Source organism: Mustela erminea, chromosome 7, assembly GCF_009829155.1.
Source record: "Mustela erminea isolate mMusErm1 chromosome 7, mMusErm1.Pri, whole genome shotgun sequence".
Taxonomy (NCBI): domain Eukaryota; kingdom Metazoa; phylum Chordata; class Mammalia; order Carnivora; family Mustelidae; genus Mustela; species Mustela erminea.
Genome location: NC_045620.1, coordinates 75,848,839 through 75,876,360, shown reverse-complemented (window position 1 = coordinate 75,876,360; position 27,522 = coordinate 75,848,839). Strand labels below are relative to the sequence as shown.

At 38.6% G+C, this 27,522-nt stretch overlaps 1 protein-coding gene and 1 non-coding gene across 5 annotated transcripts in view; one reads left to right on the top strand and one right to left on the bottom strand.

Moving 5' to 3' along the window:
* The window catches only part of EFEMP1 (EGF containing fibulin extracellular matrix protein 1), a 60,814-nt gene that overhangs the window by 19,831 nt on the left and 13,461 nt on the right, over positions 1 to 27,522 (top strand). For all 4 annotated transcript variants that reach the window (XM_032352177.1, XM_032352173.1, XM_032352176.1 and 1 more), the window contains exons 5-6: positions 23,220 to 23,342; positions 27,271 to 27,390. In XM_032352177.1, coding sequence (XP_032208068.1) covers positions 23,220 to 23,342; positions 27,271 to 27,390 — 243 coding nt within the window. The remainder of the gene's footprint in view (positions 1 to 23,219; positions 23,343 to 27,270; positions 27,391 to 27,522) is intronic.
* Positions 10,720 to 10,826, bottom strand: LOC116596649. Its single transcript, XR_004288237.1, has one exon. It is a non-coding gene; the product is annotated as a U6 spliceosomal RNA (small nuclear RNA).

The following is a 27,522-nucleotide window of genomic DNA, read 5'->3' as shown; positions in this document are numbered from 1 at the left end:
AGGGAGAAAAAAGGAGAGCAAGATAGACGCTTTAAGGGCAATGAGCAAGTGTAGACTACACTAATCGAAAATATGTTCTACTGAAGTATCTCATCCAACAGTATTACAATTACCAACTTTCCACTTATGTTCATATGTGTAAATGCATATTTTCCTCAAAAAAGAACCTTATGAAGAAGAGAAAAAGGAAGAAGGGTGACTTGAATAAATCAGTTTAACTGTTTTTACAAAATTGGCTAGTGGAGGCTTTACATTTGCGATTCAATTGTGTAATATGTTTTTGAGAGTCTTCTGTATGCTGTGTGTGATAGACCAGTGCTTCTCAAACTTCAATGCAACACGAATTACCTGGGGAGCCCATTAAAATGAAGATTTGGATTCAGTAGGTGTGGGATGAGACCTGAGATTTCACATTTCTATAAAGCCCCCAGATTTTGTGGATATATATACAGAACCTGTCTTCCAGTAGTTGAAAGTTTGTGCTTCCCACTAGGAAGCTGGTATGTCTAGTGATTCTTCATCCTCTATTCTCTGCCTTTAGCAAAATGTGGTATAATTGGGATAATTTGCATGTGGTGAGTTTTGTTTGTTCATTTGTTTTTTCAAAAAGATCTTTTTCTCCTCTGGTCAGTACTCATTTTCTCCCACGTTAAATTCCATTGTTAAAGCTACAGCTGTAATACATAGATATTTCCTTTGCTTACTAATGAACAGAATTTTCTCCTGTAGTGGAATGTTTTTATGCTTGAATGCTCAGGAGGATCCCGGAAAGTAATCTTTGGCAGCAAAGTGTGGCAGAAACCCCAGGAAACTCAGCAAGAGACAAAGGTTCCCATCTGGGTCTTCCCCTAAGTGACTCTGACTGTATTAAGCTGGTTAGCCTCTCTGGGCCTCAGTTTTCTCAGCTGTTAAAATTAAGAAGTTGTCCTTCCCAGCTCTTACTCAAAACAATTTTAAAGGAATGAGAGAGAAATTAAGAGAGAGGTAAAGAGAGTGCACTTTGTCTCGGTTATAAGCTTTCGAAGTATGGTAGCTTTGTGACTCTTGATTGCTACGGGCCTGGCCTTTAAAACTGCTCGTATCGATAGGAGTCCTTCAGTGCCTTTTAGATGGTATTTTTACCAGGAAAACATACCAGAACAAGTTAAAATCTGCCCTGGGAAGAATGCAGGTGCATTCTGTGATTATAATAGCATTAATTACTCGGAAACAAACAAACAAAAAAAACCAGAGAGTTCTAAAGACGTGAAGCTTTATTGACAAAACAGTTCACACCTAGTACTGGTTGTTTAAGTCTGGACCAAATCACTGAAGCTTTAAAGCTTGATCACGGCAGTCTTTTCCGCAGGCACTGACAGGGGTAATTATTGTGGTTCATGTCATAGCCCAGGACTCCATTTCAATCCCAGCAGAGAAAGGAGTTATTTTTATTTTGGTGCACAGTAAATATAATTTTTTGCATGTATTAATATAAACTGCTTTAATATGTAAAGGTGCTAACACTAAACTTTAAAGGCTCTGTATTATTTTCTTGATTCTGAATTAAGATTTCCTGCCTTCAGTTAAGGTTTCCTGCCTTCCTAAGTACCTTTCAGCAAAGAGCAATCTGTTTAAGTTCTACAAGTCTGTTCATTTCACATTTGGGGATATTTGCAACCTCAGACTCAAACTAGGTTTACAACCGAAGTTACCAGTCTTTCCTGAGTGTATGCATTATTATCCATCACATAGAAACCATAAGGAAGTTTACACGCTAGTTATTTGTGGCCACAGAACAAATTACCCTAAAACTCAGCGGCTTGAAACAACAAACCCTTATTATCTCACATTTTTTCTGGGTCAGGAATTGAGATGTGGCTTAGCTGGATCCCCTGGCTTTGGGTCTTTCACAAGGCTGACATCACCTCTAGGCTTCACTGAGAAAGATCCACTTCTTAGCTCCCTCACTAGTGGTTGTTGGCAGGATTTACTTCCTGCCTCTGTTGGTCATGAGTCCTTCCTCCTTCAACTCCTTGCCACATATAACTAACTCTCCATAGGCCATCTTACAGCACGGCAATCTTCTTCATCAGAGTAAGCAATTGAGGGGGCAAGGGAGAGAGAATGCTACTAAGACTGAAGTCACAGTCTTTTGTGACATAATCATGAAAGTGACAACCCAACTCTTTTGCCATATTCCGTTCATTAGAAACAAGTCACAAGATCCAGTCCACATTCAACGGTATGAATGCCAGAAGTCTGGCATCCTAGGGAGCCATGTTGGAAGCTGCCTACCACAATCTGTAATGAAAGTTCCCCCTCCATTGATTCCAGCCCAAACATTTAGAGTTAAATCTAGAACTTTGAACAGTATTGAAAAGGAGAATAGGAGTTAAAAAGCAAAATGCACCCACCTCCCCAGCAGTGCAGGAGACCAGATGACTCATTCAGATACATAGCCTGATGGGTGTGGTTGAAGTAGGCAGAGTACCGTGTAACAACCTCGCTTTTCTGACAGCTCCTTCTGAATGAATGCACCCTTCTCTCCTTCATGGAGTTGGAACTTCTAAAACACTACCAGTCTTCTCCAAAACCACTCCTAACTAATTACGACTATGTCCTTCGATTCTGAAACTCCATAATTAAAAACCCCTTTAATCTACTCTATAAGTAAACAATATCCATGAAACCAAAACTTTACAAGCAAACAGAACAACTACCTTTATTCTTGCAGATTAGCATACACCTATAGTTCTGTTACATAGAATAAATTTAATAAAAATTCTTCTTGCTTCATGTTAACTTTGTCCTAGACATCTGTGATATTCGTGTGTTTGTTGGGGAGTCATGGAAAATGTTTTCCATCTCTCCCATAGAAACCTCTATTCTGTTTTGGTCACATTTTTCTTTCTTCAGCCTAGTCAAAAACCCGTGCCTTGAACTGTCATTTTTATGTTTACACTTGTTTACATCTTTTGTTTTGCCTCAAATGTCTATTAGGAGACATGTGCTGAGCATAACTTAAGTTACCATAAATATGTTACATAAGACTTAGAAATTCAGAAGCCATAAAATCCAACATGGATTTTCAAAGGATTCTAAGGAGTAGGTATCTTGATTAAGAGGCAGGAATAGTGACTTGTTTTTCAACAAGGAGACAATAATGAATAGAAGATCCCTCTGAGGGAAAGAAGATAAGAGAAAAGATGTATGAGCAAAAATAGAAAAATCAGCGAAGATGGAAACCAAAAAAATTGAACATATAGGAGAACGTGTAAAATCAAATGGCGGCAGGTAGAGAAAACCACCAGCCACATCCAGTCTCTTCTAAAAGAATATTCTAGTAGCTAAATTGTAAATTAACCAGATGGAAAGAATAGATAAAAGGCTAAGGCAGCTATTAAAAGGAGTAATTAAAATCCAAAGGAAGTTTGTGTTTTTTTTTTTTTCCTTAAAATGAAATGTTGTTAAATCGCCTTTTAAAGTGCATGTTACAGCTCTGTGTAGAATGCAGTATGGTATCTCTTTGGTTCACTCTCCCCAGCATTCGTTTCCAGATTTGCCCACGTGTCTCTGATACCAATAATAAAAGCTTCTGTGAGCCTACTGAGTAGGCTAAGATAAATGAATGCCTCAGCTTCCAGGTAGAGGCCAGCATCTGGTCTCAGGCCTGGAGCATCCTGGGGAGCTGGGTCTGGTCCCCGAAGCAGGCAGTAAGAGCTGGGGAAGCCTTCAAGGGGGCTGCCAGTCAGAGCTGGGAACCAGCTCTGACTGGCAGCCCTGGTTCCCCTTACCGTGAAGTCCAGAGAAGAAAAAAAAATAACAAAAAAAGTATTATACTCATAAGATTTCTTCATATTCAACCATCCATTTGCTAATACATTCTCTTGACATAAGTAGCCCCACTAAATTCCTCTTTCCTCATCATTAACTCTAAAATGACAGCTTAAGGATTATCCTTTCTGCCATTTACCATGAAACACAGCTCCAAACCAGTTTGTTGTAGGTTTCTGAGCTTAACCACATAGCTCACATTGAGTGGATAATCAATCATTCTATGACTAAATCCATCTGGAACAAATTTGAAGAAGTGGCCATGTAGGTTTTTTTCTTTTTCTTTTCTTTTTTTTTTTTTAAATTAAACTGAAACCAGAGTTGATCTCTTTTTTTCAAAGGTTTTAAAGAAAAAAATTATAAAACTCAGCAATGACTTCCCCCCCAGAACTTATGCATGCTCTCTGAGCAAAACTGGTCATATCCTGCACCCATTTTGCATTTCATTTAGTATTTCAGGGAGATAGTTCTTGAATGCTTTGGAGGAAATCCACTTCTCAGAGAATGAGGTCACAATCCCTCCTTGGGTAGAAGGAAAGGGGGACATTGTGTGGCCAGTTGTCGCCACAAGTTCATGCTGATCTTAAATCCCCAAACATGCAGGGCTCAACTGAGGGAATATGGAACTAAAAAAAGCCTATTTCTGGCCATTCTTGCTGGATCCACTACTTTAAAAGATCATTTAAATATCAGGAGACTTGGCTTTAAAGAACTCCACCTTTCCCTCTCCAGACCCTAAGTTGTTCATGTAAATTTAGGATATATTTTCTCATGTATACTCTGACATCTGCACCATTCATGCATTTGTTTGTTAAATTTTTAGTCATTTATTCATCAACTCATGCATCCTTGTATTCACTTACTATGTATCCAAACTGTACTAGATGCCTAGACATATCCACTTTCTTGCAAGGACTTTCCAGGCATAAGGTAAGGTTGGATTTTTAAAAAATTAAATGATACAAATAATTAGCTTAACAATTAAGGTCAACAAAACTTTAGTTGAGGGGCTCCTGGGTGGCTCAGCTGGTTAAGCAGTTGCCTTCAGCTCAGGTCGTGATCTCAGGGTCCTGGGATGGAGTCCTGCACTGGGCTCCCTGCTCAGTGGAGAGCCTGCTTCTCCCACTCCCTCTGCCTGCCATTCTGCCTACTTGTGCTCTCTATCTGTCTAATAAATAAATAAAATCTTAAAAAAAAAAACTTTGGTTGAGAGCCTCAGTCCCCATGGAGTCAATGGTAAAAGCAGTGGTGGGAGTCCAGAGGAGGGATTGCTTGCAACAATCAAGGGCCATAACAGGTTTTTCAGAGGCAGTGAATGTAATCTGGATCATGACAGATGAGCTGTATATAAATAATCCTGAGAAGAGAAAAGGCAGGCTTTGCTGGGTAGATGCCCTATATGCAGAATAATGCTTAGGGAAACAGGGGCATAGTTTGTATGAATCCTGAATTCTTAGTTAAGCCATTTAGATTTAGTAATGTCATAACTTGGGAAAAGATTTTGAGCAAAGAGTGATATACTAAAAATGCTACCTCCAAAAAGTTGTAGGATTAGAGAGGAAACATAAGTGTGCACATATGGGTAAATGTGTTAAATCATCTTAATAGGGCTGGGATGGGACAGGGGGGCAGATCCAACTTCTTGTAAAGTGAATAAGTTCCTCAGAATGAAATGAGTGAAATTAACTTTCAAGTACTGTACATAAAATAACAATTCTAATAAGCATAAAAAGAGTTTGATCCACAAGGACTATTTTCTGGATCATAAAAATTTGTTTAAAGTCATTTCTAACAGACACCTATTTTGCACATAGGTGATGAGTCAGATTCTGAGTCAAAGACCATTCTAAACAAGTTCCACTCCAAGTAGGATAAACAGTTTATAATATTGTTTATCAATGTATTTATTCATAGATATTATAAAGGTAAACATAAAATAGTCAATTAATAATATTTAGGTGTAATTTCAGCTCCTATGTCCCATGAAATAACCAATTAGAAGCTAAACAAGCCCTTAAGTGATCTTACGAACAATCAGCCTTTCTGCCTTGTGTTCACATCCATTAAACTGTAGAATGATCATTAGTCATAATATATGGCAGAAGGAATATAGAGTAAGTCTCTAACCATAAACTATGTCTGAACATAGACCTTTAACAGGAATTGCTTTTATTTCTAATATGGTTAAGGCTGTGATGCTGTGAAATGCAATGAATGTAGCCTAGGCAGAGTCATGCCCTGATTATAACAAGGTTTACAATTACAGGAAATTATGGCAAGAGGTAATTACAAAGGCCCACTTGCCCCAGTAAGTCCCCTACCATCCATTTTGCATATAAGCATGAACCAAGGAATAATCTGGTTACAAAGAGAGGAGAGCAAAAGGTTCTCCCAACATGGCTAGGGGAAATGCATTTCCTAGTTAACAGCTACTTAATTAAAAATGAGAATTTTAAAAAATGAGAATTTAAATGGAGTACAAAAAGGGGAGGAGGGCTTTAGAAGGGCTATTTGGGAGTACAGCTGGACGGCTAAGCTGATAAAGCAAGAACTTAAAAACATAAGAATATATAGTTTACCTTATGAAATAATCCAAAAGAATTTTAACTGGATTTAGATATCACTTCACTAAGTCATGATAGTGTGTGTGTGTGTGTGTGTGTGTGTGTGTGTGTGTGTGTTTAAGACTTATCCAACAGCTAGAATTTTGCAAAGGTAAAACACCTGTTCTGTTCATTGATCTATTTAAGTTTCAATTCTAAAACACTCCATAAGCAGTAGTAATGCCTATACTTCTCCTTAAAAGTGGGGTCTTCTGGGGATGATGTATTAGTTGCCTAGATTTACTTTATTGTTTTATGCTGGATTTGGGGATAAGACGGGGAAAAGAAATTTTGACACTTGCTTTTTTAATTACAGTTTGGGAGATGGCACAAGACCACTAAATATCTTTATAGCTGTAAGACTACTCAAGAAGCCTGAGTAACTAGTGTGTGCAAAGCACAGTAGGTGCTGAGAATACAAAGATAAAAATGCTTGTAATGCCCACCCTGAAAAGCTCACAGTCTAAGAGGGAGGGGACTGTAATTACAATGTGACATTTTGAGTTTCATTTTAAAGACTTCCCAGAGAAGGTGACACCAGGCTTCATTCTAAGGAGGTTGTGGGAATTAGCCTTTAACAAATGGGGGAAGGGAAGGACAGAAGGAAAAAGAATGTTCCATGCAGAGAGAATAGCCCTTATGAAAGTCCTAAAGAAAAGACAGAAGAAGGGAGTAAGTGTTTTGTATGATTCAATGTGTAGTACATGGTGGTAAGCAAGGATCAAATCATGAAGGGCCTTGCATATCACATTTAGAAAGTTTGGATTTCATCCTGAAGACACTGGAAAATGACATAATGAGTTTTCATCTGCACCAAGTGAAAGATATCCTAAACAAACATGAAACTTCTGCAAATCTAAATTAAGTCCACTCTCTTTGGTCACAGAGGAGGGAAACACATCATTTACTTTCAAAACATTTCTGAATCCTAACTTTGTTAGTCCAGTTAGATAATTTCATTGTAGGTAATTAGGACAGGTTTTATTCTCTACTTAGTGCTACAGAGGCAAATTAAGTATGAATTTTATTCTAAAAATAGCCCAGATCACATTTTTAACCAAACAAAATGCAGTGGGGAAAATATCATAGCTCAAAGGAAAGTGTAAAACATCAGCATTAAAATTCACTCAGCATTTAGTGCATTGTTCTAGGTCATTATGATTTTATCCACCCAGAATATAACTGTAATTCTTAAAGGATTTTTACTACTTGAGGTTTGTTCCATCTTAAAGCTCGTACTAAAACTTATTGGAAGACTAATTTGAGAGTAAAATTCAACACAGAATTTGTAGAAGCTACAAGAAGTTCTACACGCTCACCGTATTTGGCATGGCATTTCTTAGTCTTGTAAAAAATATAATAACAATTGTATAAATACTATGGAAGCATTGAGTGTTATTTATTATGCTTTGCCATGTTGTAATTTAACGGTGCTAGAATTTATGCATCAGACCCAATGGAGAGCTCAGTTGGTACCTTCAACAAATTGGGGCCATAAAATTTATATAGGCCACTGATGTGTACCTAGGGTTATTCAGCAGCTGGTTTCCTAACGAAGAATGCCAGGAATTGGTAGTTGGAGCAAAATGTGTTTAGGACCCTGAACCAGATAAAGTGCGAAGGACACACCTTCACTAGGAAAAGAAGCACAAAGATTCCTTTTCAATGTTCAGCTCGGTCCCACCTTCTTTGCGCTTCTTTTCCCAAGTTCCTTTGGTCAATGTAAGATCACTACAGAAAGCAGCTTGTCCAGCGGACTTTGGGACAGCTATTTCCTTGTTAAGAAAGAGCAGTAGCGACAAATTTGCTTTCTCTAGAAAGTCAACCGCCTTGGATAGGTCTTTGGCCCTGCTATGTCCACAGTGGTTTGTGAGTGCTATGGCCCAGTTCTGTGATCTTCCTGTGTACCCTTTGGGAGCTCAGCAGGGTGCCCTTGCCATCTTTATCTTCCACTCTGTTTTGTGGAGACCCCTGCTCATTCAAAAAGTCAGACATCGATGTTTTTATCTTAGAGTCTTGTCCTTATGAATAAACAAGCGGAAATACTTGTCCTAACTCTAAATGTAGTTATTTCCACTACATTCGAAAATACTCCCCATCTGTCCTTTAGTTCTGATTTCTAACTTCATCACTGCCTTGAAAGATGATGACCATAATGTCCTTGACATAGCCAATATAATAAAAATTGCTGCTGAAATTTGTATCTTCATAACTTTTTCACAGTTGGAACTTGTTCACACAAAAGTTCTTTCTCAGAGTTCCTATAGGTTCTAATGGAGCTATGTTTGCCAAGTAGTCTTTATAAACGTTAATACTCCATTGCTATGAAGGGGGTCCTATAGTTATTAACTGTCCTTTCATATGGCAAAATATTATGAAATACAAAAGATGCTATGTTTTTCTTTTTGCCTTGTCATATCTCTTTTGTTTGAATGTTTGCAACTTCCCTAATAAGAAATAGCTTTTAAAAAGAAAGGCTGATTTGGCCTATTCTCCTATCTGTTCATCTGGAATACAGCTAAGGAAGGGAAGTCAGTCAAAGCTGTGATGTTCTTCCCGTTTGGATTTCAGTCATAACAGACCACATTCAAAATATGACATGGGGCAAGGAAGCGAAGATGAGATGGGAATTATATACAAATGAATAGCAAATTATACTGAAAGACCTGACTTTCTGCAGTTTCTTGCTTCCTTCACTCTGCAGACAACAGTAATACCAACCTGATGTGCACCAACTTACAGCCATTTCACAACGTGTTAAGTACAATTTCGCGAGCACTTAGTGTCAAGCAGGTACCATTTGAGAGGTGTCTTATTTCAGTTAGTAGTCACAATAATATTATGAAATCGATATTATCTTTTCTTTACAGACTTTGTCAATGCAACTTGGAAAGGTTAAAGAACTTGGCCTGAACAGACACCTAAAATGTGGTGTTGCTTGGGTTTGAACTGAGATCAGTGATGCTAAATCCCGTGATCTTCCCACTCTTCTGTCTCAATTACAGTTCATAGCATTCTGTCAGTGAGTTGCAGAAGAAAAAAAAAGTTATTTTGTGGTTCTCAGACTTTCTAAAAAGATCGACAAGTCCTCCCATCGATTCTTGGTATAATAAATTCTTGGTGTAATAAGGTTAGAAAAAAGGTAGCACAAGAAACTAAAGAAATGATCTCAAGTAAAAAAATTTAGAATTTTAAAATTGTGTGCAGTGAGAAAATAGTATGATTGTTGCAGTTCTGAAAGAGATCCCTACACCTCTCTGGCCACCTCACAGTCATCCCCCTTAACCACACACATGCCTGAAGCCAAAGATTTTAATTTAAAGGTCTCCATAAACAAATTATTACATTTCTAGGGAAAAATAATTCCAGGCTAATTTTAAAATTAACAATATGAATTGCTCAATTTTTCCATTTTCTTCTAAACCGAAAACTTGGAATATGATAGACTCTATGGATATGCTCCATACAGTAACACTGTAACACTGTAACACACAGTAACACTGTATACACACACGCACACACACACACATATATCAGATCTAAGAACATAGTCTTTTTTTTCTTCTATGTTTATGCATGCTAAGAAATCTCCTTAAAGACTTAGTTTGGCATTTACCTTTAATGTATCAACTGTATAATTGGCAAAGGTCCATCTTCCTTTGTATTCTACAGACATAGAAACATGTGTACAGGGCATGTTTCCCCATGAGATTTTTTTTCTAGTTTATGCTGCCAAACAGGCTTTAAGCAACTCTAAATTCCTGAAAGTGTGTAACTTTGCAGGTACATAGTAGTGCATTTAAACACTGAAGAGAACTTTCTATTCATCCCACTCTACTAACAGAGCCATTTAATCCTGAAAGATTAGTCCATTTTTAGACCCTCTTTTGATTCTACAGATCAGAAACCACTGCTGAAAAATGAAAAAGAAGTGGTGCCTGTGTGGCTCAGTCGTTAAGCATCTGCCTTGGGCTCCAGTCATGATCCCAGGGTCCTGCTTGGCAGGGGGCTGCTTCTCCCTCTCCCACTCCTCCTCCTTGGGTTTCCTCTCTCACTGTGTCTCTCTCCATCAAATAAATAAATAAAATCTTTTTAAAAAGAAAAAGAAGGGAAGAAGAAATAGAGACATATGATCATGGTCCCCAAAAGGCAAGAGGATGTTTTTCAGGTTTCCCAGGATCCAGTATTTTAAGGTAGAGAGGGAAGAAGAGGTAAGAGCTGGAAAATGAGCAATTTTTACAACAGCATTCAGGAATTCAGTAAAATGAGCTTTAATTTCAGATTTTGAAAACTGAAAGAGATCTCAGAGAACATATAGTCCACGAATTTGAGAGCCATCCTTATGCAGGGGCCATATTAATCTTCTATGTATCATTCCAATTCTAGTACATGTGCTGCTGAAGCGAGCACAGACAATGTCGAGTCCAAACATAATTTTGCCTCTGATGGAAATATAAGGTAAAATGCCCCCCAATTCATTTAAAAATGAAAGACTATTTTATATGTTAGCTTGAGAAATCTTTAGGATTGAAACACTCACAGGGTCAATAGTTTCATTGAACAGTATTTTCTTTAGTTCCCTATTGCCTTTAGGTACTCCTTGAACTCAGAGGACTTACTTGAATGGTATTACCTCACAACACTGAAAGCGTTTTAATATAGACGGATGGGGGATATCCCATAGCCTACATATGTCAAACACAATTTATCAGCAAACTAAATTCAAATATGCATGCAAATTCATGAATAACTTGGGGAAAATGGCAACCATAGTGTCCATTTGAGACAAAACCAAAAGTTAAATCTCTCTTGGTTTAATGGTATATGAAAGGGAGTGCCTGGGTGGTTCAGTGGGTTAAAGCCTCTGCCTTTGGCTCAGGTCATGATCCCAGGGTCCTGGGATCGAGCCCCACATCGGGCTCTCTGCTCAGCAGGGAGTCTGCTTCCTCCTCTCCCTCTGCCTGCTTCTCTGCCTACTTGTGATCTCTATCTGTCAAATAAATAAATAAAATCTTTTTAAAAAAATGGTATATGAAAGATTTGGACATAAGCTGATAGTTGTTCAAATTTAACATTTTAGTCACTGAATAACCTTATGCCTTAATATGATGAAAGCTGCAGAGTCTTCCTTCCTGAAAAAAATCATTCATACAGAACAAGGAATAAGAAGTCTAGTTTTTAACTGCCACGTTGCTCAAGGAAGAGGGATAAAATAAATAACCACTTAAGGTAAGATCTTTCCTTGCTATACTTTATCATAAAGCAAGGTTTTCAGATGTTAGAGGATAAATTATGAAGGTATAAAAGTAAACATCACAACAGTACAAAGATATATGTATGTGCATCATGTGTCAAATGAGAGAATGTAGAGATATTCATTCATTTTGTTGAATCCTTACAACCTTCTCTATTTGGGTGGAGACAGCAACTGTTTTTCAATTTTTTAAGACTTAATTTATTTATTTGAGAGAAAGAGAACACAGAGGGAGAGTAAGAGGAAGACACAGACTTTCCACTGAGCAGGGAGCCTGATGATGTAGGGCTTGATCCCAGGACACTAAGATCATGACCTGAGCCAAAGGCAGGCGCTTAACTGACTGAGCCTTCCAGGCACCCCTGTTTTTCAATTGTTTTTTAAAAGCTTTATTTATTTATTCGACAGAGGGAGAACTGTGGGAGGGGCAGAGGGAGAGGGACAAGCAGGCTCCAAACGGAGCGAGACGCGGAGTTGATCTCAGAATCCTGAGATCATGACTTGAGCCAAAACCAAGAGTCCGAAGTTTAACCAACTAGGCACTACCCAGGTGCCCTGTTTTTCAACTTTTTAATTAATATTTTCTTTCTCTTTTTTTAAGACTTTATTTATTCATGAGAGATAAAGAGAGAGAGGCAGAAGGAGAAGCGGGCTCCCTGCAGAGCAGGGAACCCAATGTGGGATTTGATCCCAAGACGCTGAGCCCATGACCGTCAGGTGACCCAAGACCCTCAGATCATGACCTGAGCCAAAGGCAGATGCTTAACCAACTGAGCTACCCAGGCTCCCTTAAGTAACATTTTCAAACTCAGAATTCAATGTACAATACAATGAACATTGAACATGCATCATCCAGTTTCAGAAATTAACATTCAGCCATATTCGCATGCAGCACCTTAGCATCATTTTTCAACACAGATGACTGGTCAAATCGCCACCTGCTACTGAGATCCACAGCGCACCATTTGTGTATTTCTGGTCATAGGCACCTCGCTACTTCCTAATATATTAAAGAGTCCAATGACCATATTCTTCTCTTAACCCCAATCTAAAATCTGCGTTCCTTAAATTTCTACCCATTTATTCTAGTTCTGCCTTTGAAAAGACAAGTTCAAGACTTTTTCTTTCTTATCTAAGTGGCCCTTCAAATCCCTCAAGTTCACTTTCGACTATCTAAAATACAAATCTCAGAAAATTGAAAATCTTCATTGTAAGTTGAATAGAGTGGGGACAAAGAGAAGGAGATGTAATGAGAGTAGGAGGAGCTCTACTCCTTCTTAAGGGCTGGCATTTTTTCCCCACAAGGTTTCATACAGGATATTTTCATTTCATTCAGTTTAACGTCTCAAATTTCAGTTTTATCTTCCGTGTACCATTGGTTGTTTGGAAGTGTAGGTCCTCTTTTCTGAAAGAAGGGGATTTTTCTAGTTTTGTCATTGTCATTGTCATTGTCATTTCCATCATATATGCAGTGTAGCGAGGGAACAAAAATCTGTATATTATAATTTTTGAAATGTATTTATAGACTTTCCTTAAGGCTAGCATATAATTATTTTCTTTTAACATTCTCTCAGTGCTCGACGGGGCACCTGGGTGGCTCAGTGGGTTGAGCCGCTGCCTTCGGCTCAGGTCATGATCTCGGGGTCCTGGGATCGAGTCCCGCATCGGGCTCTCTGCTCAGCAGGGAGCCTGATTCCCTCTCTCTCTCTGCCTGCCTCTCCATTTACTTGTGATTGCTCTCTGTCAAATAACTAAATAAAATCTTTAAAAAAAAAAAATTCTCTCAGTGCTCGAATAGGTTATATATTCTATACAGTGTTCTATATTATGTCAAGTAGTTCGGAGTTTTTAATCATGTTATTCATATTTTCTATTCATTTCTGAAAATACATTTTTTCATTTGGTTACCAGGAGAGGTATGTTAAAATTTCTTAGTGTAATTGCATGTATTCATTTTCCCTTTAGGTTTGCCTGTCTGTGCTTTGTCTATATGGAGGCTGTGTGATTAACTGTAGTTAAATTCTGAATTTCTGTATTTTCTTGGTAAACCAAAACTTTTATCGTTACATAGTATTTTTTATTCTCTAGTAATCCTTTTTTTTCCCATAAGGTCAACTTTGTCTGATACTGATATTACAAAGCCAACTTTCTTTTGATTAGTGTTGGCATAGTAATCTTTTTTCTTTAACCTATCTTTTCTTTCCATCCTTACATTGTTTCTCCTGAAACAGCATATTTGGGTTTTGCTTTTGTAATCAATCTGAGAATTTGGGGTTTTAGCAAGAGCATTTAATCTGTTTACATTAATGCAACTATTGCTATGATTAGGTTTAAACTGCCATTTTACTATTTGTCTTCTATTTGTTCTGCATATTTTAGTTTCCTTTTCTTTCCTCTCTTGCCTTCTCTCTAAAATAATGGACCAGTTTATATTATTCCTTTCTCCCCCATATTAGATTTGTATTTTTCGGCTTTTACTGTTCCCTTAGGTTTTTTTCCCCCTAGGGGCTACTTAACATGCACCCTTGATTTATCAAAGTCTAAAATAAATTAGTAGTTTTACCTCTTCCCTAATGATGCAAGGACCGCCAAGTACTTAAACTCTATTTTCTTCCTGCCAACTTACTATTCTCATGTATTTTAATTATAAATATGTTATAAATCCCAAAAGACCTTCCTATTCTTGTTTTATACAGTCCGTATTCATTTAGATTTACTCACATATTTATCCTTTCATTGCTTTTCATTGTGCTGGAATTTTGAATCAAAAAGAGAAAGAAAAAAGAGAGAGAAAGGAATTTAGTGCAAGTTTGGTGAGTTCCACCCCTCCTTCATCCTACCTCAGCTTCATTTGGAATTCAGAAAAACAAAAGGGCCCTGAGGCATATGGGGAAACATTGTGCAGAAACATCATAAGTAAGATGTAATGAAATGGGTAGGAAAATATACACAAGGAGGTAACATGCTCTGAAGGCAAGAAGCACAAAGATATGCTTTATTTAAAAAGCCTTAAGCAGTTAATGATTTGGAGAAGTATTGCCAAATTACACTCAGCAAATTTAGTAGTGGGCCCCAATTTAGTGGGCACAAAAGCTGTTTATTGTTGAATGAACAACAAGTATAATGTAATTGGTTTCATACAATTAGGAGGTCACCAAGCCATGCTTGTTATAATTGGCATTGCCATAGCCAGGGGCTTGTGCGACCTCAAGCGATGATTGGCCTGAAGGAGTAAGCCAAGAATGTGTGTGCTTTGGGCTAGGGAGACTGACTAATCTGGCTGCAAGGCTCGGGGAGGGGGCCAGAAATCAAGTTCCAGTGCTTAGGCAGGGCCTGGTGGACTCCGCTGAATGTAGTGTCCATTCAGTTCATCACTCTCCAGGGGTTTGATCTGGAGCTGGGGATGGAAGGTGGTTGGGAGGAATAAGGCAAAGAGGTGTAAGGCACCAGAAACTAACTGTCAGTTCAGAGGTCTCCCGTAATAAGATGGGATCATAATTCCTGTGAAGGCCTTCAGGTTGGAAGCTGGTCCCCAGCTCGTGTAGACTCGGCTTCAACTTTCACACAGACCATCTTTAATTCAATATTTAAGCAAAGGTTAATGACGCTACTTGTTTCAAAATACAGTCCTACCTCCATAAGGTTGTGGATTGATGACTGGTTATAATATCACTCCAAATACCAAGGTCGCCTTTCCCCAAACATATTTGTAATGGATAATTAAGTTTAAGAAGTAAAAAAAGGGGGTACCTGTGTGGCTCAGTTGGTCAAGCGACTGCCTTCAGCTTGGGTCATGATCCCAGGGTCCTGCTCTGCAGGGAGTCTGCTTCTCCCTCTGCCCCACCCCCACTCATCCTTTCCATCTCTCTCTTGCTCTCTCTCTCTCAAATAAATAAAATTAAAAAAAAAAAAAAAGAAGTAAAAAAGGAAGTTTAGCTGGGAATGACACATTCACAAAGATGCCAGAGAACACTCTTAACGATTAGCAATCATTTATCAGTAGAAAATGTTTTTCCTGAAGATTCTGAAAGCATTAAGCTTCACTTTGCCAGTGTGCAAAAAGAGCTGAAGAATAATTAAGGCCTTTGTTTCCTTGCTGGTTCTGTTTTAGCCTATGAGCAATTGGTGCCTTTGGTCTGTGTGTAGTAAAGATGAGTCACAAGTTGAACTGACCTTGTGTGCCACTTGGTTTTCTCCCCCTTGTTCATGAACTGTATGTGTAACCTCATCCCATCGTCTTGCAAATGAACACCACTAGCCACAAAGGAGACTGGGTGAGAAAAGGTCGATCTGCAGTGCAAATCAATCATCATTGCTGGAAAAGAAACTCCAAGTACATGTCGCATGATTTTTCCATATGAGAGCAGCATGTTTCAAGGTTCTGAGAGAACGCAGTGCAGTGACAGGGACTTCCAGGGCACTGGATTCACCACTCTATAAAACAAAGAAATGAACTATCAGGGAGGCTGATGTTTGTTGATTTTGGTGATATTTTTGTTTATCATTTAAAGCACACCAAATTATTAACAGTCCTTTTTGCCAGAACAGATAAGAATCTAGAACTATAAATCTACTGCTGGCCATAGATGAAGACAGTTCTCTTTTGTTACTTAATATCAGTATTTATTTTCTCCACTAGAACTGCTTAGCTTGGGTGAATTCTAGCTGTTAATTTCAGAAGGGTGAAAAGCTAACTAGAACTGGGCATTTAGCCCAGATAAATCTGATTCCAGTACTATGAAAGAAGCAGCAAGGGAAATAGAAAGTCTTTGACAAAAATTGTTGATAATTGGCTAAGGACTGGGGAGGGAAACAGAAGACTTGGAGAGCTGTGAATGTTATTCTAATGTGGAAGAAAGACACAAGGGAGGAATCAAGGCACTACAGATGAAGGACCCTCTCTTTTCTTCTAAGAAAAATTAAATATATATACATACATAAAACTACAGTTAAAGGTCTGCTATTCAGAGCTCTTAGGAAATAAGTCTTTATGGAGACCTAAACTTAGGGGCAAAATGGAAATCTGTCATTTGAATTGCTACTCTGTGTGATTGTGGGTAGGTCACCTCATGAATCTTCGTTTCAGTGATGTCCTCCTGCCTCTTCCATAAATTGTGCATGATGCGACCACTTATTCCACAAAGCTGTCATCAGGATTAAATCAGAGGATCACAGATCAGATTTTCTAATCAAATAATAGATGTTTATTGCTAATATCTATTTTTATCCCAGTTAATTTTAGAATTTTAATAGATTTGTATATGAAGTTATATAAAATATCCACACCTCCTTCCTAGTCAAAGCTTAAGCAATATAATTTACTGTCTTAAATACTCCCATTATGATTACTAAGAGCCATGAATGGATGAGGAAGTAGTAAAACAGCAATGCTCTCAGCACTTATTGAGATAGCTCCTACTTTGCAAGATTATACCGAAAAATAAAACAAAGACCCAAAATAACAAGAAGAGCCTTACCCAATGAGTTCCTTTCATTTAAAAAGTTTTATAAAGTAAAAAAAGTGCTGGGAACTAATTTATTGTTCTGTCACTAGAAAGGATGAGCAGATAAGTATCTATCTAAATTGTTAAGAATGTGAAAGAAAAAAAGAGAGATGGGGGAGGGAGGAAGGAAGGAGAGAGGAGAGAAAAGATAGTAAGAAAGAAAGAAAGAGAGAGAGAGAGAAAGTGAGAAGGAAAGATGGGGAGACGGAAGGGAACAGAAGGGAAGAGGCTAGGAATAAAGTAGCTCCTTCTCACAGCAAACATGAATCCCTGACCCCTTTTTTCTACCTTTACTCCATTTATGAGGTTAAATTAATATGGTTGCCGAAGATATAAGATTATAAATCCATACAGATGAAGAAACAGCAACTTGAATTTAACCACTGCCTTTGCTTTAACCACAGGAGCTCAAAGGACAGAGCCATCAAGTAATACTCACAAAGCATGCACAGTGCTCCTCACAGAACTAGGAAAGGTGTGGCTGCTTTACTATAAAAGTGTACAGTCTGGAAACAAAAAGATATATTTTCAAGACTCTGAATTAAAAAAAAAAAAAATCCATGCATCAGTAAGAATGGATAGCCTATTTTACAGATGGGGGAACAGAGAAAAAGACTTGATGCCATGTTCCAAGATCACCTGGACAGTGACAGATGCAAAATCACTTTAGTCCCTTCCTCCTATTTCAGTATGTTCTCATCCCTTGTCAGTGGTGTATTATTTGAAAAGTAGTTCTAAATTATTCTTTAAACCTAAAGCAGCAAAGTCTACATGGTCACCTAGAGCATTTAAGGTACAGAAAACATTCGCCCATGAAAACATACTGAATGTCCATGTCGTGGTAAGTTATCAAATTATGAAAAGAACATTGCAGAGATTAAAATGTTGCATAAGAGAGAGAAAGCAGCATGAGTCAGGGGTTTGGGAAATATGAGTCAGAATGACGGGAAGGAGCCAAAAACATAGAGAATGAGGGCCTAAGCAGGGACTTAATGGACACCACAGAGATGTGGACACAGTTGCCTCCATTAACTTCGGAGAGGAAACCAAATAAGCATTTCCATAGACTGGGGGTCAGCATGATAAAGAGGTTAGGAGTGAGAGCCATGCAAAGATCAGACTGCATTATTTGAAGAAAGGATGGTGCCAAAGTCAGCAAGAAAGGGACCCACAACAGTATAAATCACTAGGAGGGAGAGTGTGGGCACATTTTTGAAAAATGAGGGAATCACCAAATACTGCCCTTAGCTATTCTTAATGCATTAGAATGATGAAATGTGAGTTGATTTACGTGTTGTGATATTTTAGGAAGCACACTCTATTATTTTGTTCTTTGGGTATGTTTACATTAAGCTGTGTCTACATAGTTCAGAGCTGCTCCCTGTGGTGTCCAATTCGAATTCCAATCCCACCTTTAAGGTCCTGAATTTTTGCTTTTGACTTGAGCTCCTACTTTATGAGCACCTTCAAGCAGGCTGGGCAGCGGGCTCCTCACACACAGGCCCTTCAGCCATGGTGACTCCCAGCTGTCTTGCAGACCACGTTTTTTCATCAGATGTTTTCTACTGCAGCCTGCCTCCTGCCTAGAAATAGCCTCCCCACCTTCTTCAAAATGCAGCTCAAAACTCCCCAGGCGCAGCAAACCTGCCACAGCCACTTGCCTCCAATGCTGCCTTATGTCTCCTCATTTCTGCACTTCTCAACATCATTGTTTTCCTACAGTTTCCGTGTGCAGACATCTTGCTGGTTTTGCTGTTTCTCACATCTTGCCCATCGCCCTTCCTTGGAAATGGTTAGTTCCATAAGATAAAACACTGATCCTACTTCTCTCAAAGTCCAGGCATGGGTTCCAGCAAATGATTATCATTCATTCATTTATTTATTCATCCATTTGCTGAACAGTTATTAAAAACCCACAGTGGTTCATGCACTCGGCTAGGCATCAGGAGTACAGAAAAAAGTAAGACATAGACACCATCCTCAAAGAGCTTGAAGCAGGGCCTAGGGAATGTGTTAACTAATTGCTTAAGAACATGGTAAGCTTCGCTCTTGATGATAAATTATAGATTGTTTAAATACAAAACAAAAACAAAAACAAACAAACAAACAAACAAAAAAACACCTCTCCTGGAGTACTTTCTCCTAGATTACCATGAAAATCATGGCTGACCTGAGTCCTTTACCTTATGAATAAAGCAGTGCTTTTGCCATTTAAGATACTCCCAACACAGAGGCCTTTCATAGAATGAAAAACCTGGGGAAACCGGGTCTTCTGATACACCAGCACAAGTGGATGGATATTCTTCGAGTCTCTGACATAGACGTAGGTTTTGGTGACTTATCACGTCAACCTCCTGATGTTTAAGACTAACAGAAAGGCACTCAAGTAGGAAAGAAAAGTGTGAGGCATCTGGCTGGCTCAGCCAGTGGGACAAGCTACTTTTGATCTCAGGGTTGTGGGTTTGAGCACAGCGTGTTGAGTGTAGAGATTATTTAAGACATAAAATCTTTAAAAAAAAAAAAAAGTGTAAGAGAGCTTAACATGTGTAACAATTCTTACATGACTGCCTCATATGACATATGCTCTGTGAGTAAGTAATAACAGCGTCTCAAAGTACAACTTTTAAAATAATAAAATTGTGTTATTTAAATAACGGTATGAATTGGTAGTATAATCGAAGATAGTTCAAAGAAATCCTGTTGATGTGTCCTTCAGCATTAGATAAACTGCTCATAGCAAAGGAGAAGATAAATTGTCTCAGTTTGAGTTGGAGAAGTTGTAAATGAAAATGTAGGCCATTCATTGCCTAGCAGATCCAGTTCAAGATATATGACAAAGCCTGCACTCAACTCCTTTGGAATAATTTCTTGGAGGGGATTTCATGCAATTGTGTTTTATTGAATTTCAGGAAGTTTCTCATCCAAAAGAATTAAAAATTAAAGTGAGTCCAAGTATATACAAAGTGTGTTAAAAATATCACCAGTCAATGTTAGGTGTGGTGAGTCCTAGAGCAGTTTTGTTTGTTTGTTTTGCTAGAGAAAGGAAAAGAATATAGTGGTAGTGGAGGCAGTGGTATTTCTTTATTATTGAATTATTTTAACTCGCCTAATATTTTTATTCGATAATCTTTCTCAGAAGTTCAACGGACCTGGTTCTTAGGAAGGGGTAGGTCCAGGTAGCACAGTTTTATGTTTAAAACCTATATGGGGGCACCTGGATGGCTCAGTGGGTTAAAGCCTCTGCCTTCAGCTCAGGTCATGATTCCAGGGTCCTGGGATAGAGCCTGCTTCCGGCTCTCTGCTCAGCTGGGAGCCTGCTTTCCCTACTCACTCTCTCTGGCTGCCTCTCTATCTACTCGCGATCTCTGTCTGTCAAATTAAAAAAAAAAAAAAAAAAACCTTAAAAATAAATAAATAAATAAACCATTTAATGATATATTAAGTCCACTGGAAATATTAGCCTATTTATCAAAGAGCCTTAGAACTGAACAAGAAAGTAGGAAGGAAATTGTAGGACATCAGGAATGCAATGGGGTGGGGGCGGTTTGCAGAGAGGTCTCGGAAAGAAAAGCCACAGTCACTGGTGAGCCCTCTCTTAGAAAATGCAGCAGCCAGCCCCAGTCCTTGATCTCCTGCCAGCATGGACTGAGGAAACTTGCCACATCTGAATCTCACATTTCGGTATCTCTCAGGGCTGTTATCACTGCAAATGCTGGCAGATGCTCTTGACATAAAACAATAGGAATTCTGCTGTCATTTCTGCATTAGCGAGTCATAAAGCTCTGAAAGAAACCCCAGTAGAAATGTTTTCATCAAGTGCATATGAGAATATAATAAGACGCACAAAAAAAGAGCAGATAATTTCAAAGCAAGATCGTGGCACTTCTGCACAGTACCTTAAAAGGACAGAGTTAGAATCACTGATTTGAAAATAGTGATGATGATGATGATGATGGATGTCAAAGCAAAAATGAAAAAAAAAAAAATAACACAAAAAGTTCACCACAACTTTAAAACCACGTTCAAAGAATCATGTGAAGTAAGTAGATGCTTTTATAGGGTATTATCCAATAAACGGCCATACATCCCTTGAGTATTTTTCATCTTCCCTCCCTCTTTCTTTTGGAAAGAATCTCTGTTATCATTCAAAACCGATATCTGAGGACAACTCTCTTACCACAGGACAGGAACCTCCTACATTTTTACACTGGTGCAACAGCTCTCCTTGGAAATAGACTTAAAAGGCAACACGGCAGGAACCACTCTCTGAGTTTCTTTAAGGGAAGGCAGGAATTAAGGAAGACATTCTCATTACTGATGGCTCATCTGTTGTATTGAATGTTAGCCCACTGCCTGTTCCAAAGCACCACCCTGGGTTTGCCACAGTGATGATCTAAGGCTCTTCATTTTCATGCAAAATTTGTCATCTAGGAATTCCAAGTTTGACGATGTTTTTTAACAAAGCTTAGACTCTTCAGTTGTTGAAGAATGCCAAAATCACATAAGCCTTTCATCTTCTTAACTCACCTACTTAACTTCATAATGGGAGAGAGTTAATTGAATGCGAAGGTAATGTTGAGAAGGCAAAATTAAAGTTCACTTATAAATTACTATAATATGAATGCAGGCACACTAATTCACATCACATTTTGAACCCAAAGAAATTCATTATAACAGATTTATTATATTATGACTGAGCATATTTTACTTTTCTAAAACTATAATCTACCTACTCCTTAGGGCACATTTAGTAGATTATAGAACTGGTTTAGGGAAATATCTTTTTTAAACTGAAATGAAGTGCTTGGAGAAAATATTATATTTTAAACTACACCAGTCTATCTCTCCTAGAACAATATGATCAAGTTGAATCCTTTGCATCTTGAAATTTGCAATGAAAGGGGTTTTTGTTTGTTTGTTTGTTTGTTTGCTTTTATTTGAGAGAGAGAAAGAGAGCATGAGCAGGGGGCTAGAGGGACTGAGGGAGAGCAGGCTCCCAGCTGAGGATCATGACCTGAGCTAAAGGCAGATAGATGTTTAACGGACTGAGACACTCAGGCACTCCAAAAGCGTTTTGTTGGGGTTTTTTTGATTTTTGTTTTTTGGTTTTTTAAAGATTTATTTGTTTGTTTGTTTCTTTGTTTGGGGGCAGTGCATGGGGGGAAGGGGCAGAGGGAGAGGGATGAATCTCAAGGAGACTATACAATGAGCGTGGAACCTGACTCAGGGCTCATCCCACAACACTGAGATCATGACATGAGCCAAAATCAAGACTCAACCAACTGAGTCACCCAGGCAACCCTGCAATTAAAGTTAAAAAAAAAAAAAAAAGCAACAGAAAATGCACAGTATTAAAGTCTGATTTATATCTGGACAGATCTTTAGAGATGTCAACATAAATGATCTCAAATGCAGTATACTGGGTAGAAAAAGCAAGTATTATACAATTTACACTAGAACACATAAAACAACATTGTATATTCTAATGGATACACTGTATATTCTAAAGGATGGATTTATAATAAAAGTATAAAAACATCTCAGGGAAGGATTCACACCTACCAGGACAGTGGTAGGTGGATGCGTAAAGAGATGAAAATTCACTGTCTTTAGCTATGTCTCAAAAGTTTCATTTCTGAAAATGAAGTGAGCCAAAGCAGGCATGGCTAATGTTAGCATGGCTCCTATGAAATTATTTTCTGAACACTTGAAATCATTTATTATTTTAAACATGTCTAATATAATAAAATTACAGAGTATTGTTTTAAGAATAAAGTAAAAACTTTCTTTAAGAAAAAGTATGATGACAATTCAACAGAGGGAAGGTAAATTAATGGTACTGCAATAGTATCATTGTATGGTGACAGATGGCAGCTAGACTTGCGGTGAGCATGAGGTATTGTATGGAGTTGTCGAACCACTATGTTTGTACACCTGAGACTAATGTCACTTATGTGTCAACTATACTCCTTTGGGTTTTTTTAAATGGAGGAATAGTAACATCTGTACAACCAACTCAAGCTCTGTGCTGGCTATCTTTACCAGATATAGACGAGTGCACTGCAGGGACTCACAACTGCAGAACTGACCAAGTGTGCATCAATTTACGAGGCTCCTTCACCTGTCAGTGCCTCCCGGGGTACCAGAAGCGAGGAGAGCAGTGTGTAGGTAAGTACAGCAGAGCAGTAACCCAGATCCTGTTCTAGACTTCTTACTTGTTTAAACCTCAGTCATTCAGAACAAAGCATTCCTATTTATTTGGAGAGGGATAGCTAACAACTTATTATTCTTTCATTGACTCCTGGTCCATTTTCCACATTAACAGGAAAGAGCTAGCTTTAAAGGGTGAGCATATTTTGGATATCAAAGTGTTGCCTACATGTTAGACTAAGCAAAAACAAAAATTTGGAGTATGAATGGGACCACAAAAGCAACCAAGAAAATAATTTTAAATTAGCTATTTGGAGGCTGTAGTACCACAACATTGATTATGTGACCTTCATTCACTGGTTCATAAAACAGCATAGGTTATAGGGCACATGGTGAGGTTCAAATCCAAGCTCTACTCCTGACTCGTGTTGAGGCTTTGGACAAATGACTTATATACTCAGGAGCTCATGCGTGGGAGTGCTTAGAGCTGCGATGAGTCCTGGGTAGAAGAGCTGTGTGCTATCATTGTGTGACGAATTGACAGACACATACAAAATATTCATTATGCTGCACATGGGTGCAGTCCTGGGAAGGCAAAGCCAAGTCCATCACGTGTCTCTACTTGAGAGCTCTACTTGAGCTACCTGAGGGCAGGGGTCAGGTCTGGTTTATGTCACTGCTATTTCCCCAGAACCTGAAAAGTGCCTGCCAAGTAGATGCTCTGTACATTTTTTTTTTTTTAAGATTTTATTTATCTGACAGACAGAGATCACATGTAGGCAGAGAGGCAGGCAGAGAGAGGGGGGGAAGCACGCTTCCCGCTGAGCAGAGAGCCCGATGCGGGCCTTGATCCCAGGATCCTGGGATCATGAGCCGAGCCGAAAGCAGAGGCTTTAACCCACTGAGCCACCCTGGTGCCCTGCTCTGTGCATTTTTTAATGACTGGAAGAACACAGTGTGAGGAGATTGACTGGCAAATGAGAAGTGAACAGTAAAAAGTAAATGTGTTCTAAGTTTAGTCAAGCGGTTCATCCTGCAATAGGAGTAAAACTTTCTTACTGACTCCCTGTGTCAATTCTATCTATATGATATTAATAGCAATTTACATACCACCTTTTAACATACATCAGTGAGGAGTCTTTATTTCCTCTTTGGAACAGAGGATAAGAGTGTGGGGACAGGAAGCTAGCATTAATTTTCGCCTGAGAATGTTCATTGTCGATATCAGGAATGTCAACACTGAGCCCGTCATGGGCCCTGTCCCAGTTCTGCTCACCACGGGGCTTTGTCCAGGTACTGGAGCAAATGCTCAGCCTCTGAGGAAGGCCCAGGCCTTGTGTGACTGAAGCTGTGATTTAGGAGAAGACTGTGTAGAAAACACCACAGGCACCAAAGTTTTGCCTGATGGATTAGTCAGGAAAATAAACAATTGAGGGTGTAAAAAGTACAGAAAAAGAACTAACTCAACCTACTATGGGAGCAATTAAAGGGAGTAAAATGTATGACCATAGCCCTATATGATAGAGCAGGAGGAAATGTTCTTAAATTCAGATCTAATTATGTGGCATCCCTGCTGTTCCCCTCACCCACAGAACCAAATCCACATCATCAACAGAACATCTAAGGTCTTCTTCCATCAAATTCTTGCCCAGCTCTGTTGTATCAACACCTTTCTCCCCCCAGAATATTACACTGCAGGCTTGTCCACTAGTTATAGTTCCCCACATACATCACACAGTTTCACACTTTAGTGCCTCTACATAAAATCTTTCAGCACCAGGAACATGCAGCCCTGGAAAACTCCGATTCAGTTTCCAAATCCCAGCTCAGGGTCACTTCCTCTGGGTAGTCTTCCATGATTTACCCAGCCATGATTAGTTACTCCCTCCTCTACCTCACTACTTCTCAAATCTAAATGAGTCTTTCTTTTTTTTTTTTTTTAATTTCCAGTCTGTTGCAGGTCAATACTATTATACAGTACAGTAAAATGTTGTGGTAACACAAATGGCTATTCCTAAACACATATCCTCATTTTCTGTAGTTATTTGTTGCAGACTGGTCCAAATAGTACAAGGACCAACAGTAGTCAGCAGATCACACCTTGAGCAGAAAGGTGCTTTCTGTCCCTTGTATAGCTTTCTACCGTTGATTTTATCATTCCATGCAATAATATGTACTGTAGGTATTTATCATCATTATAAAACTACAGTGCCAAACACAGTGCTTGAAAGTAACAATGATTCACTGGATGTTCACTGGTTGAGAAGACAGGCATCATTTATTCATCAAGTATTTACTGAGCGCTGACTGTGTACCAGATACTGTTCTAAGTGCTGGGCCTACATTTTACAGAATCACGCTCTTCACAGAACTGTTAAAAGGGACCATTTATACAAATTAGCTGTCAATACTGGCAACTGGATATAGTACTGGATAGTAGGAAGAACTATGCTAAAATTGGTCTTAATTAGTATAAAGTCTACACTCACTCAACTGATGTTTATTGAGCACCTACTATGCCAGACCCTGTACCAGGTATTAAGCACACAACAGTGAACGGACAAAAAATTTTCTACCTTCACCTAAAGAGGAGACAGGTATTATTTGCCAAGCATTATAGTGAGGGAGACAGATAAGAAGCAAATAAACACATAACACAATGGGAAGGAGTGTCTGTGGCTACAGAGAAAGAAAAAATGGTTACAAAGCAGAAAAAAAGGACAGATGCGACTGAAGAAGCCATTTCATATGGATGGACAGAGGTGGCCTCCCTGAGATGACATCTGAGCAGACACCTCAATAAATGAGGTGGAAAACCATGCCAATGTCATTACCTTTTATTTCAATATTGAAGTGAAATCAAATATATTTGGCAGTCTATTAATAATAGCTGCCATTTATTTTTACCTGTTTTTTACGAGGAAGTTTGTCTATATAATTTCATGTTATCCTCCCCAAAAGTCTACCACACTGTTGGGTTACCACTTACAGAAGAGGAAATGGAAGCTCTGAGAGGTTAAGACCATGCTTGTAAGTGCCAGAACAAAGAGTCATCCCAGGTTACCCTGAGGCCACTTGAGCATCGTTTCAGTCAGAGGGACTCAGCATCAAGTATTGTTTTGTTTTCGTTTTTTACCAAAGGTAGTGTCCCTGCTGTCTTACTTTGTAGATGCATGATTGTGATTTTAAGTTACACACGCCATGTTAGAGTTGTCACAAAGTGTAGAGTTAATGAAATTTTATTATGCTTCTAAGATGTTGATCCTACTCCACACATTCTCAACTGACCATTTTATAGCTGGAAATATTTATCTGAGAAGAACACAGCCTGGAACATTTCACCAGAGTGTCAGAGGGCACTCTCAAGAGGTAATTTGTTTAGCATCCTCCTCCTTCCACAGTGTTCTTTCATTTGGTTCTCACAGAAATGTCGTAAGATACACATAGCAAGCATTACTGTCCACATTTTACAAAAGAAAAAAAACCAAGAAGCCAAATGTTTATATTACTTGGCCAACGTCACCAGCTGAGCGGCAGGCCACGCCTCCTTTCTCTTAGTTTTATGCTACATCCGTTGATTCTTCCATAGTCCTTTTTCCCTTCTGTAATTACAGATAATCTTTTAGATCCCCAAACTGACATACATATTCATATATATATATATACACATGTGAAATAGTCTTCATTGTTTTTCTGTCTTTAAATCTCAACCCACTCAACCAGTTTTATGAAGTCTTTGTTTTTAACATCTCACTCAACTGCAGAATGCAAACCAAAGTATATTTTTTAAAAGCAAATCCTAATTTAGAAAGAGAGGGAAAGAATTACCTTGAAAATGAGATTTTTCTCCAGCTAGGTTTTCTAGATAATGTTCCAGTGAGAACTAAAGAACTAACAGCTGTGGATAGTCAATAATGGGGTTCTCTTTGTGTACCTGATAACCTAGACATAGATGAATGCACCATCCCTCCATATTGCCACCAAAGATGCGTGAACACACCAGGATCATTTTATTGCCAGTGCAGTCCTGGATTTCAGTTGGCCGCAAACAACTATACCTGCGTAGGTAAGATTTGGGGAAACTGCCATAGTGACTGATTTCTGTCTTCAGAACAAACATCAGGGCATGTTGCAATATTTCCAGTTTTCTGTGCTCTTGAGTGAACTGGCATTATCTTCCCTACGTAAAGCTGAAAAG